General features: G+C 41.4%; 1 protein-coding gene across 1 annotated transcript in view; it reads right to left on the bottom strand.

The window, feature by feature from the left end:
* The window catches only part of LOC150075130 (uncharacterized), a 47,812-nt gene that overhangs the window by 16,213 nt on the left and 14,831 nt on the right, over window positions 1-16,768 (bottom strand). The window contains exon 4 of the mRNA XM_090388375.1: window positions 12,916-12,938. Within this exon, the coding sequence (XP_090244501.1) occupies window positions 12,916-12,938 (23 nt within the window). The remainder of the gene's footprint in view (window positions 1-12,915; window positions 12,939-16,768) is intronic.

Genomic DNA, 16,768 nt, shown 5'->3' with positions numbered 1-16,768 from the left:
GGTAGTAGGATTATTCTGGACGGCATTCAACACACTTTCTTCCATAGCGGGAGTTCGCGTCGAACGTGGTCTGCCCGCACTACTCTTGTTACCTCTAAATGACCCATAGTCGCGCAAATTTTGATGCACACGCGCAAACAAACGGTGGTCCGGTACATGTCTGTCTGGAAAGCGTTCTCCATAAATTCTTTGAGCGGCTCGTCCATTGCCCTCTGCTAATCCATACGCTAGGTGCATGTCTGCCAGCTCACAGTTCGTATATCGATGCATGCTCTTCGTGCGGCGACTACTGCTTGAATGAGTAAACCAGAAATTTTCCCTCTCACGAACTGATGAACAGCGTCGTCTACCGACTTACGGTGACGTTTCCGGTTATGGGTTCCTATGGGATTCACATGCCTTTAGATGTTACCTACCTTCTCTAAACGTTTGTACCAATATTTTTTAGACACTGCATATACGCAACTTTTTTTTAGCAACGCACTCAAATTTCAGAACATCTTTGAATATTTTGCACGTTTCCACTTCAGGAAACGTGTTCAAACAAATTTTCTCCAAACCTGTCCCATCGTTGCTCATCGATTCCAAAAGAAGCACATACCTGTGCTTCAAAAGCACAGGTGCGTGTTCAAAAGCGTTAGGAACGTGTCCTACTTTAAGCAATTGCACTATTTCTGCATATCGCTCAGGTAACCCTTTAAGGTTGTATTCTCAGAAACAGACAGGCCATAACGTAACAGACTTTGGAAAGAGAAATATATAATGGTAAAGAATTTAAAGTATTCGTGTATTGTACGGCGGTCTCCAGAGTTTCTCCTAGAAACCGCTGATGCATCTGGAAAGAGATAGCGCCAATGCCGGCAAGTATGTGTATGTGTAGGTAAGTACAGTTGGAAGGTTTCTTTGCTCCGTCTTATCAAAAAGCCAGATAAGCCTGCCTCAAATCCATGTGCCTACAGACCAATTGCGCTGCTTGCTAATCTAGGGAAGATCTTGGAGCGGCTTATGGCTCTTCGACTAACAGCTCTGTTTCAACAACAAAATCTCTTTTCTCCCTGTCAATATGGCTTCACCCCAGGTCATTCTTGCGAGGAGGCCTTGTCTGACTTTGTCTGGCACATTATAAATTCTAAATCCAAGTTTGAACTAGCTATTATGGTCGACTTCGAGGGCGCCTTTGACACTGTCTGGTGGGACAGCGCCCTTGAACGTCTCCGGTCTGCCAGCTGCTCCTTTCATATGTACAAATTATTTCAAAACTATTTCTCTTACCGCTCAATAATTGTCAAGTCCAAATTCCTCCAAGTCTCTAGGAAGGTGCCCCCAAGGTTCAGTCCTGGGGCCCCTTATCTGGAACATTGTGCTTCAAGACTGGCTGGGCCACTCTCTCCAGAATTGCAAAATTTTTGCTTTCGCCGATGACCTGACAATTGTGGTCCCCGGCAGTTCTCGTGCAGTGTTGGAGGTGAATGCAAACCAGATTTTAACTAACCGTTCCACCTGATCATTGACTAACAAACTTAAAATTAATCCAGTGAACACAAAAATGATGCGTTTTAAATCCAAATTAGATCTCAGGCGGCCCCCCCAAGTCAAAATGTTTGGCAAACGGCTTCCTATAGTCGCTGAGGCAAAACTCCTTGGCGTCATTATTGACCGTAAGCTTTCCTTCTATCCTCATCTGATTCACATAAGTACCAAAATCAAAAAGTTCACAGGGTCAATTATTCGAATTTCCAGAGGGGAGTGGAATCTCTCTAGGAAGTCACCCTTTCTTTACTATAATGCTGTTTTCCTGCCCATAGTCACCTATGCAGCAGGAGCTTGGTTTCATCGGGCCACTAATTCCAAAATGAGGTTAAAACTGAATTCCATCCAGCGGAGCATGCTCCTCTCTATTCTCAGAGTCTGTAGAACAGTTTACACCGCTGCAGTGCAACTTATTGCGGGGTCCCTCCCATTGGATCTATTTGTCATCTATCGTGGCATCTGCTTTCGACACAAAAAACAAATACCTTCAGAATTTTTTTTTTTTTTTTTTATGTGAACCCCAAACACGAGAGGTATTAGAACCTATAGTACTTAGTACCGTGCTTGGGTTGGAGGTTGAGAAGACGAAAGAAGATATTTGTTGACATTGGACTTGAACTTCTGTAGATTGTAATTTTCAGGAAATACGTATGAAGGAAGGTTGTTCCAGAAAACGGCAGTTGAATGAATAAATGAGGAAGATGAAAAGTTGGTTCTGTGAGTTTGAAGTTGGACAGTAAATAGATGTTGGCTGGTGGCAGCACATGTTCGGACTGTTTTGACAGAGGGAGCGGCAATTATAGAAGCCAATTCAGAAGAACAGTGCCCATGGAAGTATCTGTGGAAGAGGCATGCAGCAGAAACAGTACGTCTATGAGAAAGCGAGTGGAGAGACTCTGTTAGAGATGAATCATTAATTAACCTAACTGCCCTCTTCTAAATGGAATCAAGAAGCCTGAGAGAGGTTTTGGGAGCACTACCCCAGATGTGGGAACAATATTCCATGGCAGGGCGGATTTGCGATTTATACAGAGTGAGCAGCTGTTTGGAAGAAAAGTACCGCCGAGAGCGAAAGAGAAAACCAAGTTTTTTAGATGCAGAGGAAGCAATATTTGTAATGTGCTTGTGCCAAGAGAGATTAGAAGTCAGCGTAATCCCCAAAAGAGATATATCATTTTGCCTAGAAATCGGAGTGTCAATAAAGATAAGCATAGGAGCAGAAGAATCCTTTTTGCGAGATATAAGACAAGACTGAGTTTTAGAAGGGTTGAAATCAACTAAGTTGTCTTTGCCCCATTGGAGAATTACCTGAAGATCGGCATTTAAGGAATTGGTAGCAGATTTTCGAGAAGTTGAAGCTGATTGAGCAGGACATGGTTTCTCATAATGGAAAGTGGAATGCAATGTGCTATCATCGGCAAAACTATGAATAGGATTTCCAGTCAATGGAAGAAGGTCATTAATATACAAGAGGAAAAGAGTGGGGGAAAGAACTGAACCTTTGGGGACACCGGCATTAGTTGAGAAATTAGAAGACAGAGAGCCATCTACCATCACCCTCAGTGAGCGATCAGAGAGAAAACTCGATAACCAATTACTAAAAACAGTTGGCAAACCATAAGATGGAAGCTTGTTTAGAAGACCTTTATGCCAAACACGCTCAAAAGCCTTTGAGATGTCAAGAGCAACTACTTGTGTTTCACCGAACCTTTCCAATTACTTGGTATCCAGCTAAATTTAAATGAAGATACTAAAAAAGAGAAATCCAGATGGTTTAACGAGCTAATTAGCATCTGGCAGACCAGATGGGACACCACCGCACTTGGAGCGACGACAAGAAAATTCCTGCCTGATGTGACCTTCTTACTCTCTAAATCGGTTAAAACCTGGTGCTCTTTAACTATGTAAACTTCATTTCTGATAACAGGACATGGCTCTCTCAATTAAAAACTCTTTCAGTTTAGCTTGCATCACACCGATCTTTGCAGCTGCGGGTATACAGAAGATTGGAGTCACCTGCTCTTTAACTCTGCAATCTACGACGATCTTTGGGTCAAGCTCCGAACTGACGTTCCAGATCTCTCTCCGGGGAAAGAGGAAATGCTTCTGCATAATAAGAATTATCTTCAACTCTTCAGAACTTTGCCTCCGAGGTGTTTTCTCGCAGAAAAAGAATCAACGCCAGATTAGCGCACCAGAACAATCCACCAAATCCAACTGTGTAAGCGAGACAATAGTTTGCTTCTCTGATTTATTTTCTTCTATGGTTCATGTCTGCATGAATTGTCACTGCACTGATCCTAAAGGTCATCAGTTCCACATCTGAATTATTCTGGATACAAGAGTATTTATTGAAGACTACCCTTTCCCCCCCCCCCCAGCTCCAGTCTGTGCGTTTTTTTTCTTTTCTTTTACTATTAGTTTATTATTATTTTATTTTATTCTTTTATTTATTTATTTATTTTTTTTTATCGCAACGTGTCTTTTTTTTTTTTTTTACCAGCACCACGGGTTGTGTTTACTTTATTATTATCATTATTATTATTTTCTTTTTTTTATTACTATTATTTTTTTATTTATTTATTATTATTATTTTTTTTTCTTTTCTCTCTCGCTCCTTCCTTTTTCCTCTGGATTGGGCCCCCGGAGGAATCTGGCCCACTTTTTGGCAACATCAGGTGGGTCCGAGTCTCTTTTGAGGCGTTACGTGCTCTACTGAAACTGGCCCACCTTCCCGTGGTGTGGACGAGTACCCAGAATCATCTGTCCAGGTGACTGATGCTTCTGGGTAGCCAAGTGGCCAGAACAGAACAACAGAACACACACACAATACACACAAACGTACGTCACACACATATCTGGCCCATTTGTAGTGATACTGTTCTTCACAGAGACACGAGGCGGAGTTGAACAGACGTTCTAGGTGCCGCCCATTACATATACACATGTCTACAAGTACAGTTTATGTGTGGGTTGTGTTGAATGTTCAGTGCCGGAATTTAGGACAATTGGGCCCCAGCACCCTGACTCCCATCCCAAGCCACGTGGAGGCAACCAGGATCAACTACCAAAAAGTAGACTCTTACTGGGGCTATCAGGCAAGCCTGGGAGCCCCAAGGTATTCAAGGAAAGGAAGTAGGATTTAAGTGTAATAATATGGGAAATGGAAGAGAAGGAAAGTGGACAGAAAGCAAGGGGAAGAAAGAAAAGACATCCCCTGAGTAATAAGAGAAAAGTGTGAAAAAGTTTACAGAAAAAAAAAAATAGAAGGTCAATATAGACACAGCCTTAAACACCTAAAAACTTTAAAACTAAAACAACAATGTTCTATGGTGCAGAGCCAGCAACATAGCTATTTACATATATACACCCAAAAACATTAAAATCAAAACTACAATGTTCTATGGTGCAGAGCTAGCAACATAGCTATTTACATATATAAACTCAAAAACCTTAAAACCAAAACTACAAAGTTTATAGGCCACAAATTACACTTTACAGACGACCAACTGTCCAAAAAGCTCCACAGACAAACAAAACCTCAACATCGATTACAAAACCAATTCTTTTCCGGCAAACAATCCAGGTGCAGCCCAAGCTCTCAGAAAGATGCAGAAGACACTGACAATTTATTTTCAAGTCTAAATAGACACCATCAACGTTAGTCTGTCTACCATTATCCAACAATCCATCAGGCAAAGATGTCCAACCATCAAAGTATTCATTAAGAACTGTATTATGTTTCAGGTCACAATTCCCTAAGTTAGTTTTTTTTATTATTTATTTATTTATTTTTTTATTTCAACGACCTCAACCCGAACGACCATCAACCAGTCTAACTGTCACAATACCTCATTTCGGCACTCATGGCAAAACAGCTGTCACATCATTATCCAACTGCAAACAATTTACGGATATTCAAAGTCAATTACAATCAGTTGACAGAATAGTTAGACAACATTCACTACAACCCATTTCTATTGTCCAATAAAATATCCATTTCTTGTCACTTTACCAAATCACTGCAACATTAATAATCAGTGCAAGAGTCTCACTGGGAGCCTTTGACCCTACAGTCTCCAGCTCAGATATAAATATAAAGATCTGCAATTTAACAGTTCTGTAATTTAAAGAACATAATTAATGCTCAATCCAAGACCAATGATGTTTTTTTTTGGCTGATGCTGCATAAGTTTGCTTTCTTGCATCATATGCCTCTACTAATGCTAATGTTAAAGTGTATTGGTTCCTAGTCCTCTTGTAGTCTTCACGAAGGGCTTGCACATCAGTAGCTGGCCAAGAAGTGCGAACTCTCTGAAAAGCTTTCCTCTTGTTATGAACAGTCCAGCATAGGCGTTCGAGTTTGAGACCACAATGGAACAGCACTTGGAAGAGGTTTTTTTCTTGGGCATAGATTGCTTGCAGGAGAGGGTGGTGATGTCAGTGACAAGCTTCTGATGCTGCTTGGGATTCAGGGAGTGAATATCAGAGTCGTTATGATCCATGATTGTTGACTGGGGAGAGGTGGTGAACATCTCCCAGTTGGCTTTGCTCATGGTATAGCGGTTGATATCGTAGTGCGGAGTAGGAGTTGAATCTATATTTCTTGTGAGACTATATGTTATTGCTCTATGGTCAGAGGTTGTCCAGGCTTCATTGACCTGCCACCTCGACACCTTACTTGAGATTGATCTTGTGGCAATTGTTATGTCTATTATAGACTCCCACACAGTACTAGAGAATGTTGGGAGGTTATTGGGCCTGTTTATTATATTAAATAATAAACAGGCCCAATAACCTGTTTATTATATTAAATGGTGAGGTGGCCAGAAAGTATTCCAAATGCCGCCCATTATGGCAACCAGGTCTGTTAGCTGTGAGGCTGTGCCAAGCAGGAGAACGGCAGTTAACATCGTCCCCAGGATGATTTTAGCGTTAGGTAGAGTAGTGGTAACTGTTCTTAGGTAGTTAATAGCTGGGCCGATGTCTTGACTGGGTCTGCAGTAGAGTGATATTAAATAGAAGGCACCTAAGGGGCCAATTACATGGGCACACACTCCCCACACCGTGTAGAGAGAAGAGATTTTGGTGACCATTATGTTCGGGTTCCGGACGACTATGGTAGCCCAGGGAGTATCTTCATCTGCTTGAATTATTTTATATGTCAGAGGATAGCCTCTAATTTCTTGGAGTGGGTGTATGGTTCTTGCAGTAGTAGCATGGCAGCTAGTTTCCTCTTTTCTTGCTTACAGTCAGTGCGGGGTATCGATGTATATCGATGTTTTCTTAATTTGCCTTTTCCCTTATTTCCTCCGCTACTGTACGTGCTTGCTGAGCATTAAGTTGTATAAATTTAATAACACTGTTGTTGAATGGTTTAGGCCTCACTCCCATAATCGGTGTTCAGTTGTTTGTTTCGCTTTGCCTTGATATAAATAGGACATTTGCTGTCCGTGATTGAATGGGAAGGATCCAGTTTTACTGCTTTGCAGTTTGCGTACACCGCAGCAGATGATTTGTTTGGGCAACTGCTATACTGATGCCCTTTTTGGGAACAATGCCCAGAGATTGGTTCCGTCTGTGTGCAAGTGTGGGTGGTGTGCCCAAAACGACAGCATCTGAAGCATTTAGGAAATGCCACATGTTCCTTGAAGCGGTGGCTGCTCCAACCAATAAAGATCCTGTCTTGCAGTTTTAGTTGGTTCCACGCTTGTGGAGAGAGAATTCCACTACCCAATTGCAGAGGTTGGGAGACTTCGACTTGGTGCAGTATTTTATGTGCTTCTACACTGTACATTCCTTCACATACACACTTGCCGGCATCGTCGCTGTCTTGTGAAATGAATCAGCGGCTTATAGTGGGAACTCTGGAGACCGCCGTACAATATACAAATACTTTGAATACTTTACCATTATATATTTCTTTCCCCAAAATCTGTTGCGTCATGGCCTGTCTGTTTCTGAGAACACAACCTTGTCTTAAAGGTTTACCTGAGCGATATGTAGACATAGTAGGACACACTTAAAGCAGGACACGTTCGTAACGCTTTTGAAGCACAGGTACATGCTTCTTGGATTCGATGAGTAATGATGGGAGAGGATTGAGAAAATTTGTTTGAACACGTTTCTTGAAGTGGAAACGTGCAAAACATTCAAAGATGTTCTGAAATTTTAGTGCGTTGCTAAAAAAAGTTGCATATATATATATAGTAGGGTAACAAACAACCTTCACTCGATTTCTTTCTCTTCTTACGAACTTGGGTTAAATACAAGTACGTATAATGTCGTGGATAAACGAGACTTCAATATTTACTGTTTGTTTGATTCTGCTTTGCTATCAAACAGGTAAGGTTTTTGTGTTTTTCAAGCATGCAATTCTTACGTGACATTGTATGCAGACCAGGTGACATAAATTATATCTATATTAATTCATTTTACGTAACTTAATATTTTATTTTGGCTCGCAGCATTTCATTATACATTATTATATAATTTATTAAAATAATTAACAAAATAATAAATTAACTAATGCTATTAAATTTTATTGAAATTATCTAAAATTAGGAGGGCTATCTTATCAATTCATATGTTTCTGCAGCCACCATTTCTTCTTCTAGTCTACCAGTATTTCATCTTTTGGGGGGGGGGCGTTTGAAGCCATCTGGTGGCCGAGCGTCCTTGCGAGACTTAGGCGGATTGGAGTGCCTCTAAACCTGTATAACACAATCAAGAGTTATCTAAAACAGAGAACAATCGAAGTGCATGCACTGTATAGGAAGCTAATCAGGCAAATCCAGAGGGGGGTGCCCGCAGGGCTACGTCCTAAGACCCCTGTTAAGGAATATGATTTTAGATGAATTCCTGGCCCTTGATATTGGCGAAATCGGCGACCAAGCCTTCTCCGATGATTTGATACTAACTGTTGCTGCTGATTCACGAGCGCAGATCGAAGAAAAAGCCAACCACGCGATAGGAATTTTGCAAAACTGGGCTACACTCCATTGCCTGCAGATTTCGCCAAGTAAGACGTGCTCGGTACTCCAGAAGGGCAGACTCGACCTTGCCAGACCACCGCAAGTGAAAATCCAATGCAGCACAATAAAACTCGCTACAGAAATCAAATATCTCGGAATCATCATTGACAAAAATCTGTCTTTCCAGCCCCATCAAAAGGACATTAAACAAAAGATACGGAAATATTCTGCATTGTCCGCAAGAGTGACCAGGAGGGACTGGGGACTAAACAAGTCCAATATCAACAAATAAAAAAAAAAAAAAAAAAAAAACAAGCCGACCCTGTCCCTCTACTACAAATCTACCTTCATCTCGGTCGTCACATATGCTTCACCAGTTTGGAACAAAAAGGTAACCACAGTGGTAAATAGAAGAACCTTGGACAGTATTCAAAGGTCAATACTTCTGACAATCACACGAGCTGTCTCGACAGTCAGCACGCACGCACTCCAGGTTCTGGCGAGAGTCTTCCCGCTGGAAATTGTTAGATGCGCCCTGACATATAATATGGCAAAAGAAATACCGTGTACTATCCTGAACTACACGTTGGATCTTGTCAACAACAGGAAACTTGAAAAAACCAGACTGCTCGACCACCTCCGACAAGAATGGCAGGATCGGTGTACAGAATACACTAAAGGGGAAATCACCAAGAAGTTCCTTCCGAGCGTAAACAAGTTTTTCCAAAAACCCCGAGTTGGTTCCAACCGGGGCTCCACGTCATCTTTCTACTGACTGGCACGGGCCATTTAATGCAAAACTGTCTACCTTCCGAATCACCGAGGATCCCCGTGCCTCTGTGGCTGCGAGGAGACATGGCAACATTTCATGTATGACTGCGACTACTATGAGGACCTGCGATGCATGCCCACCACTGCTATCACCTACTTCCCACAGAACATGGAACAGCATCTTCCCGACTGGGAACGTGAATACAAAGCCCTTACATCTTTGCCAGAAGGCAAGCACATTTGGCAAACCACCATGCACAGCACCCGGAAGCTGATGATGCATCACAAAACTAGGACTGGAGAAAACTGGAATACACAAGAAAACTGTACAAAATAACCTACAACCACGAACATGACCATTATTTAGCCTTGTTCGTGAGGGAACTGACAACCAGGAAGACCTACGTCTGAACAAGAGACAAACTGACACAGGACTTGACATGAACTGGATACAAATTATTCGCACTGGACCACTAGCTGGATGACTAAACCAAATGACCAACGCACGAACTAAGAAAATGATATTACTAGGATGGAAGGCAGCATCCTGATAACAGGCATACTGGGCGACCTGAACAGGTTACATGACCAACCATAGGACGAGACTGCCTCATGCATGACCTTACGACTGGATTTGACTCTACTTTGAAAAAGATCACTAACGAAGACCCGGTTCAGATCGCTTGGACTCTTCGTGCTCTCTACTGACAATGCCTGATGGCGTTCTGTACCGGGCTCCCTTGCCTGGTACCTTTAGTCCCTTTCCCCTGGTGGGGAGGAGGAGACAGCCTTGTCTCCTCTCCTCCCCTGCCAACCCTTATTCTCCTCCTGGTGGGGCACGGACCTGCCTCACTGATCATCCTGGGGTCGCTTCTCTATCGTCCCCATACTCCTTTCTTTCTTTCCCCCACCTTCTGGCTCCCCCTACTCTGCCTATACGCCAGCGTATAACCTCACACAAACTGCAAAAACTTAAACTCGTCCAAATTAAACCGCATAAACCTCAATTCGCTTTCCTAACTCTAGCGCTCACCCTCAGGAAGTTTTTTTTTTTTTTTTTTTTTTTTAGGCCCTAGTCACTGAAATCTCAGGAAGCTAGGTGGCAGGGCCTGCCAGAGTAAAATTTCATTCCGTGTACCTGATCTGCCTCCACGAGGCCAAGTGTGCACAACGTTGGGGCTCAGTAGGGGTTCAGCGGCTAAATGGCGAGATGAACAACGATACACCACACTACACATATACAAAATCCACACACTTTTAAATCACTGGCCTTCCCAGTGAACTGGTACACCTACAATGAAAGCAACGCGGAAATGGGGGAAACCCCTGGTGCCGTTAGACATCAATACACTTTATTTCATCTTTTATTAACGGATTGCAATACTTATTGTATGTGTTTTTTTTTTGTTTTTTTTTTAGTTTTTAATAAGAAGATTAAACATTTAAAAAGGGTGTGTTTTTCATGCCTTTTATTTTTTTTAAAAATATAAATTTAGCTGAAAATTTAAGAAAAAACATTTTAGACATAATATATAAAGATGAAACTATTCCAACTTCCAGTTGTAGAAACCGTTAATCGGGCGAACCTTTAAACGTGCACATGCTTATATACTTCTTATTATTTGTAAAATAGATTATAATAATTTAAAAAAGATTTAAGAACCATATAACATTTTATTAAGTATTATTTGCAACCACTTTCCAGTACTGTATTTTTAAAATTTACTTCAAATTTGGCAAGCTGTAATTGCAGTAAATTCGAATGGATAGAATGAAACATCTATATAAGCTGTTATGGCTATAATGTGCCAAAATATCCCAAGTGAATATCGCCTTTTGTGTTTTCCTCTTAATTATTCAAAATAATGAAAAAATATCAATGTATCGTTCAAAAGCACCTCTGGCTAGTGATGTCTGAACAGACGAGTCTGGAAAGGTCACAATTACAATAAGACAGAGCAACAAACCACAAGTAATTCAGAACTGTTCACCACCATCGGAACTTAACTCTTGACGTGGTCGGCGTATCCAATTATGGATTTCGATTAAAACAATTGCAAAATATCACTTCCATTAAATCAAAATGTTTATACTAAAAAGGTTTCAGCTCTGAAAGCCTCTGACCACGGAAAATTCATTAATTGAACAAATGTTAGTGCGCAGTATCATTTTTAAACTATCTTCCACAGTGGATTCTCGAATAGACAAAAAAAAAAAAAAAAAAAAATCAAATTACTATATTAGGGTTACCCGTAAATGATTACATTAACCCGTATTCGTGTCTGTAAATTGCGTGTGTTCTCTGGTCGATTTGCCTGTTTTGCTGGACGAAAAAACCCCAGTTTCTGAGGTTGCTATCTACGCCTGAGACCGACTAACTCAGCCACAGAGTGAAAAAAGCCCACTAAAGTTCCTCGCGTCATCGACGGGATTCGAACCCAGGCCTTTTCCACCCGGTGTGGGGAGGACGGTGACGATACCACTGTGCTACCCCGCGCAGACTCTCGAATAGACAACACTCCACGAGTGGATTCTCGAATAGGCAACATTTCACCAGTGGATTCTTGGCGAATACCACTACCCACTGGAGGCGATATCCGCCGAGAATAAATAACATTAGTCTTCCCCACTGGCGAAGCATTGCTTATTGGAGGTAGTGCAATATCAGATCAACTCGTTGTGAAAGCATTCACAATATGAGATGTAAAAGCGATGCCATTTCACCTACTTCGGTGGTTTACTGAATTGATGCTATTCACTCACTAACTTGTTCGATTACCAAAATGTTTATATTTTTTATTATAAAAATAAACAATTTGTATATTTAAAAAAACGTATTAAGTGGGAAAGAAATCATTAAAATAATACAGTACATGTATGCTATATCACGTACCTTTTATGCGGGAAAGCTTTTTACCTGGGAAACTTCGTACTTGGGAATATAATACATTACAATATTTAGAGTTGAAATTGGGAATTAAGAAACCAGACCTAGTAGAGGGAAAAACTTCTTATGTGGGAATTTCTTATCCGGGTTCTACTGTACTGTGAATTCCTTCACAACGAGTTGCCTATTTCATTATACCTCGAATAAGTAGAGAAGACTATTTTCACTTATTCTGGGTGGGCACCACCACCACCCAGGCGGCCGTTTTAGGGCTATTTGGCACCTATTTGATAATCATCCACTCGGTGGGTGGATAGGTATCCCGATGTTACCGTATAACAGCTGACGACCCAGTTGTGAATTCTGTTTGCAATACCAGGGATGCCAAGTAGGGTGTAGCTTACTTAATACGTGTAGTGTTTAGGGCTGAAAAGTCCCGCGGTCGAGTCTTTTTTAGCCCTTAACCTTACACATATTAAACTACACCCCACTAGCATCTCTGATGTTGTGAACTTAATTCACAACTGGGTTGTCAGCTGTTATACCATCGGAATATCTACCCACTCACCGATGAGGGGACAAATAGCCCTAAAACGGCCGTCTAGGTGGTGGTGCCCACTCAGAATTATAAGTAACAATAGTGTTCTCTACTCGGGAACTGTTACTTATGCGAAATATAATGAAATAGGGAACTCTTTTTCATTATATCTCGCATAAGACTCTACTTGTATTACTATACAAGTGGAGTCTTACCTGAGGCTTTTTAACTCTAAATCCTACACATAATGTAAATTGAATTTTTAAATTAACAAAATTCCAATACCGCTAAGAAAACAAACAATTATGTTTGTTTTCTTAGCTATAAATATTTTTGATACTCACATCATGGGTTTTGGGATGCATTACTGAATGAGTGCTGCCACTATACATTCTCGTCTGTCCTCGCCACATGCTGTTATCAAAAAATTTTAAAAATATATTAATTAATAAAAAAATAAAAATTAAAAATCCCTCGCTTTTGTAATACTTTAAGCTTTTAAATTTGCCCTGTGATGACGTATGCTGCGCAGTTAAAGCTACGCCCTGCGAAGGAATCCCCGGAGATCCTGACGAGTCAATTTCCTCCAAACTATATTTCAGCATCTTAACCCATGTTGCAGCCTCCTTCCTAGAATCACTTGCCTGTGCTGCCTCCTCATCACCCCCAGCTTCTCCACATTGAGCTGTTTTCTTTTCCTCTTCCTGAATTGCTCAGGCTGATGTTCTGCCCCCCCCCCCCCAATGGCAATACAAAATTTAACGTCAGCTTCCAATGCACCAACTATGTCAGAGGTGTATTCAACTCTGGCAGTAACCTAGATAATCTTGTAATAACTGAGAGTAAAGTGGAGGAGAAATTGTTGAAGATAAACACAAGAAAGGCACCTGGGGTGGATGGGATCTATCCAGTTATATTAAAGGAGGCGGCAAAGGAAGTAAGCAAACCCTTAGCCACAATTATGAGAGCTTCCTTGGACTCAGGGGAGGTACCCATAGAGTGGAGATGTGCAAATGTGACCCCAATTCACAAAGGAGGATCAAAGGCTGACACAAGTAAATAGACCTGTGAGTTTAACTTCTGTTCCAGGAAAATTAATGGAGGCACTGGTTAAAAAAGCACTGCAGGATCATCTAGACAAGACTTCAGTTATAGCTCGGACACAGCATGGGTTTGTTAAGGGCGGGTCTTGCCTGACCAATTTGATTGGATACTATGATGCAGTCACAAAGGAACTGGATGCAGGGAATAACTTTGATATTATATACTTGGATCTTAGAAAGGCTTTTGATACTGTTGCACATGGAAGACTGCTGCACAAATTGGAGCAGTGTGGCATTGGAAGCAAATTGCTGTTATGGATAAAGGGGTGGTTGAGGGGGAGAAGACAGAGAGTGGTAATCAATGGACACTGCTCGTCGTGGACTAATGTTATTAGTGGAGTCCCTCAGGGTTCAGTGTTGGGTCCATTATTGTTTTCTGTATTTGTAAATGATATTGATGATGGTATATCAAGCTTAATGTCCAAGTATGGAGACGATACAAAGGTTGGCAGGGTTGTTAAGGACACTACTGACGCTATGCTGCTGTAACAGGATCTGGAAAGGTTGAGCAGATGGGCTGAGATGTGGCAAATGAAGTTTAACATTGACAAATGTAAAGTACTACATATGGGAAACAGCAACTCCAGAACAACGTATCCACTCTGTGGTACTACACTGACAGTGGTAGAGAGCAAAAAGGACCTGTGAGTAATAGTGCAGGCAGATATGAAGTTCTCTGAGCTTTGCAGACGGGCTGCAAGAGTAGCTCATGGTGTCTTATCAATAATATACAGGAATTTTTCTAGCAGGGATAAGGAGGTGATTATTCCCTTGTATGTTTGGAATACTGTGTTCAAGTATGGAGACCGCACCTAAAGAAAGACATCGAGCTTCTTGAAAGGGTGCAAAGAAGGGTAACTCGCCTGGTGAGATCGGCAAAAGGGCGTCCTTATGAAGAAAGACTTCGAATATGTGGGTTGCAGAGTTTGGAAACTAGACACCTTAGAGGAGATTTGATTGAGGTGTTTAAGGCTCTGAGAGGCATCAGTAAAATGAATGAGGACAAAATTTTCAAGATTATAAATGATGCTAGAACTAGGGGACATAAATTCAAGTTACGGGGGGAAATGTTTAGATTGGACTGCAGGAAGTTTTATTTTAGCCAGCGAGTTATAAATTACTGGAATAAGTTGCCTTCATGGGAGGTGGAGGCCGACAGTTTGGGGAAATTCAAAGGTCATCTGGATAGTACTTTCGGGTAAGGGAAGCGCATAGGATTATAGGTTTAATTTCCTTTTTATTTATTTTTATATATTAATTATTATTATTTAGTTATTTATTTTATTTTATTTAATTTTTGTTTTTATCTTTTTTTTTTTTTTTTTTTTTTTTGGCTGGTGCAGCATAAGCCATAGGCTTTCTTGCACCATGCGGCCGTTACTAATACTAATAAGGCAATGGTCAAGCCACACCTCGAGTATTGTATACAGGTCTGAAGGCCTGATTTCAAGAAGGATGTAGAGCTGCTGGAACGAGTATAGAGAAGGGCAACAAGATTAGTGAATGGAACAAAGGGGTGCTCTTACGAAGAAAGGCTTAAGTTTTGCAAATTACAGAGTCTGGAGACTAGGCACTGGCGAGGTGATCTGATAGAGGTGTATAAAGCCTTGAATGGTTTGAGCATGCTCAATGCTGATGAAATTCTTCCTCTTGCTCAGAATAATCACCTGAGAGGGCATAAATTCAGACTGGGGAAAGACAGATGTAGGATAGACGTGCGGAAATTTGCCTTTAGCCAGCGGGTGGTTGGTTGGTGGAACAGACTTCCATCCCTTGTAGTGGAGGTTGATAGCCTAAATAAGTTTAAGGCTCAGCTGGACAGGTATTTTGAACGAACAGAGGGGTGAAGTGGAAGTTTTTTTTTTTTTTTTTTTTGGCTGATGCTGCATAAGCTTCCTTTCTTGCATCATATGCCTCTACTAATGCTAATGCTAACTTACCTTCCACCACCATCCTCACTTGATCAAACCATTGCCTCAGGAATTCCTGCTACTAGCAGGCTGGCAATTTCGGCTCTTCCAAGGTTACAACGTGCAAGGGAATGAGAACGAATCAACTTCAATCAATCAGATTATTTCAGTACTCCATAAAAATATCATCACATTTCTTAAGAATGTATATAACAGATTCACCAAGGCCGCAGGAAATTATATACAAAAGCTATGGGCTAGCCTAGAAACGATCACAACTGCCCTCCTTATTGATAATGAGAAGCTCAAGGCAGTAAGTGAAGAGCTAAAGTCAAGGACGACAATACTTGAGAAAGTTCTGGACACATTTTCTAGGCTTCCTCTACCGCAGGAAGAAAACGCGGAACTGGAGAAAGATCCTTGTCCCTGCCCAGCTCCTGTTAAAACCCAAAAAAGCGATCCCACAGCCTAGACCTATCAACCAAATGTAATCAACAAAATGTGATAACTCGAAAACACAGCACATTCTTCTCCTACGAGCTTCGAAGGGATGTGAACTCAAGACCAGTGGAGAAATCAAAGATCTAGTACAACAAATCCTGAAGACAGATTTTAAGACTGTGAAAGTCAAAGCACTTAGGCCCATCCGGAACCGTGCAGTCTTACCGGAGACGACCTCCAAAGATGATTTAGTGACCATCGCAGCAGCCAACAGCCTGCAATCTTCAGGAATTTCATCGAATCCCCCAAAACTAGCTAACTCGTCCGTTGTTTCATACGGTATACCAAGAGACCTCACCAATGAATAAATGTTGGAGGATCTGTTCTTCAAGAATCTTGCTGATTTAGGACACACCATTGAAGGTGTGTCCTAAATCGGCTTAATTTCAAAGCTAAACAGGGATCAGTACCGCACCGAGTTATCACACTGCCTCCAAACCTGTTCCGGAGTCTGATGTCTCTTGACACGATATTCCTTGGGTGCAGCTCCCATAAATTTAGACCCTTCACTCTGGTGACAAAATGTTTCCTTTGCCCGGGGTTTGGATATACTT

This window comes from Mastigoproctus giganteus, chromosome 14 (genome assembly GCF_048544385.1).
Source record: "Mastigoproctus giganteus isolate SK-2022 chromosome 14, ASM4854438v1, whole genome shotgun sequence".
Classification (NCBI taxonomy): domain Eukaryota; kingdom Metazoa; phylum Arthropoda; class Arachnida; order Uropygi; family Thelyphonidae; genus Mastigoproctus; species Mastigoproctus giganteus.
The sequence above is the reverse complement of the archived record's forward strand: the minus strand, read 5'-3'. Positions and strand labels throughout refer to the sequence as shown.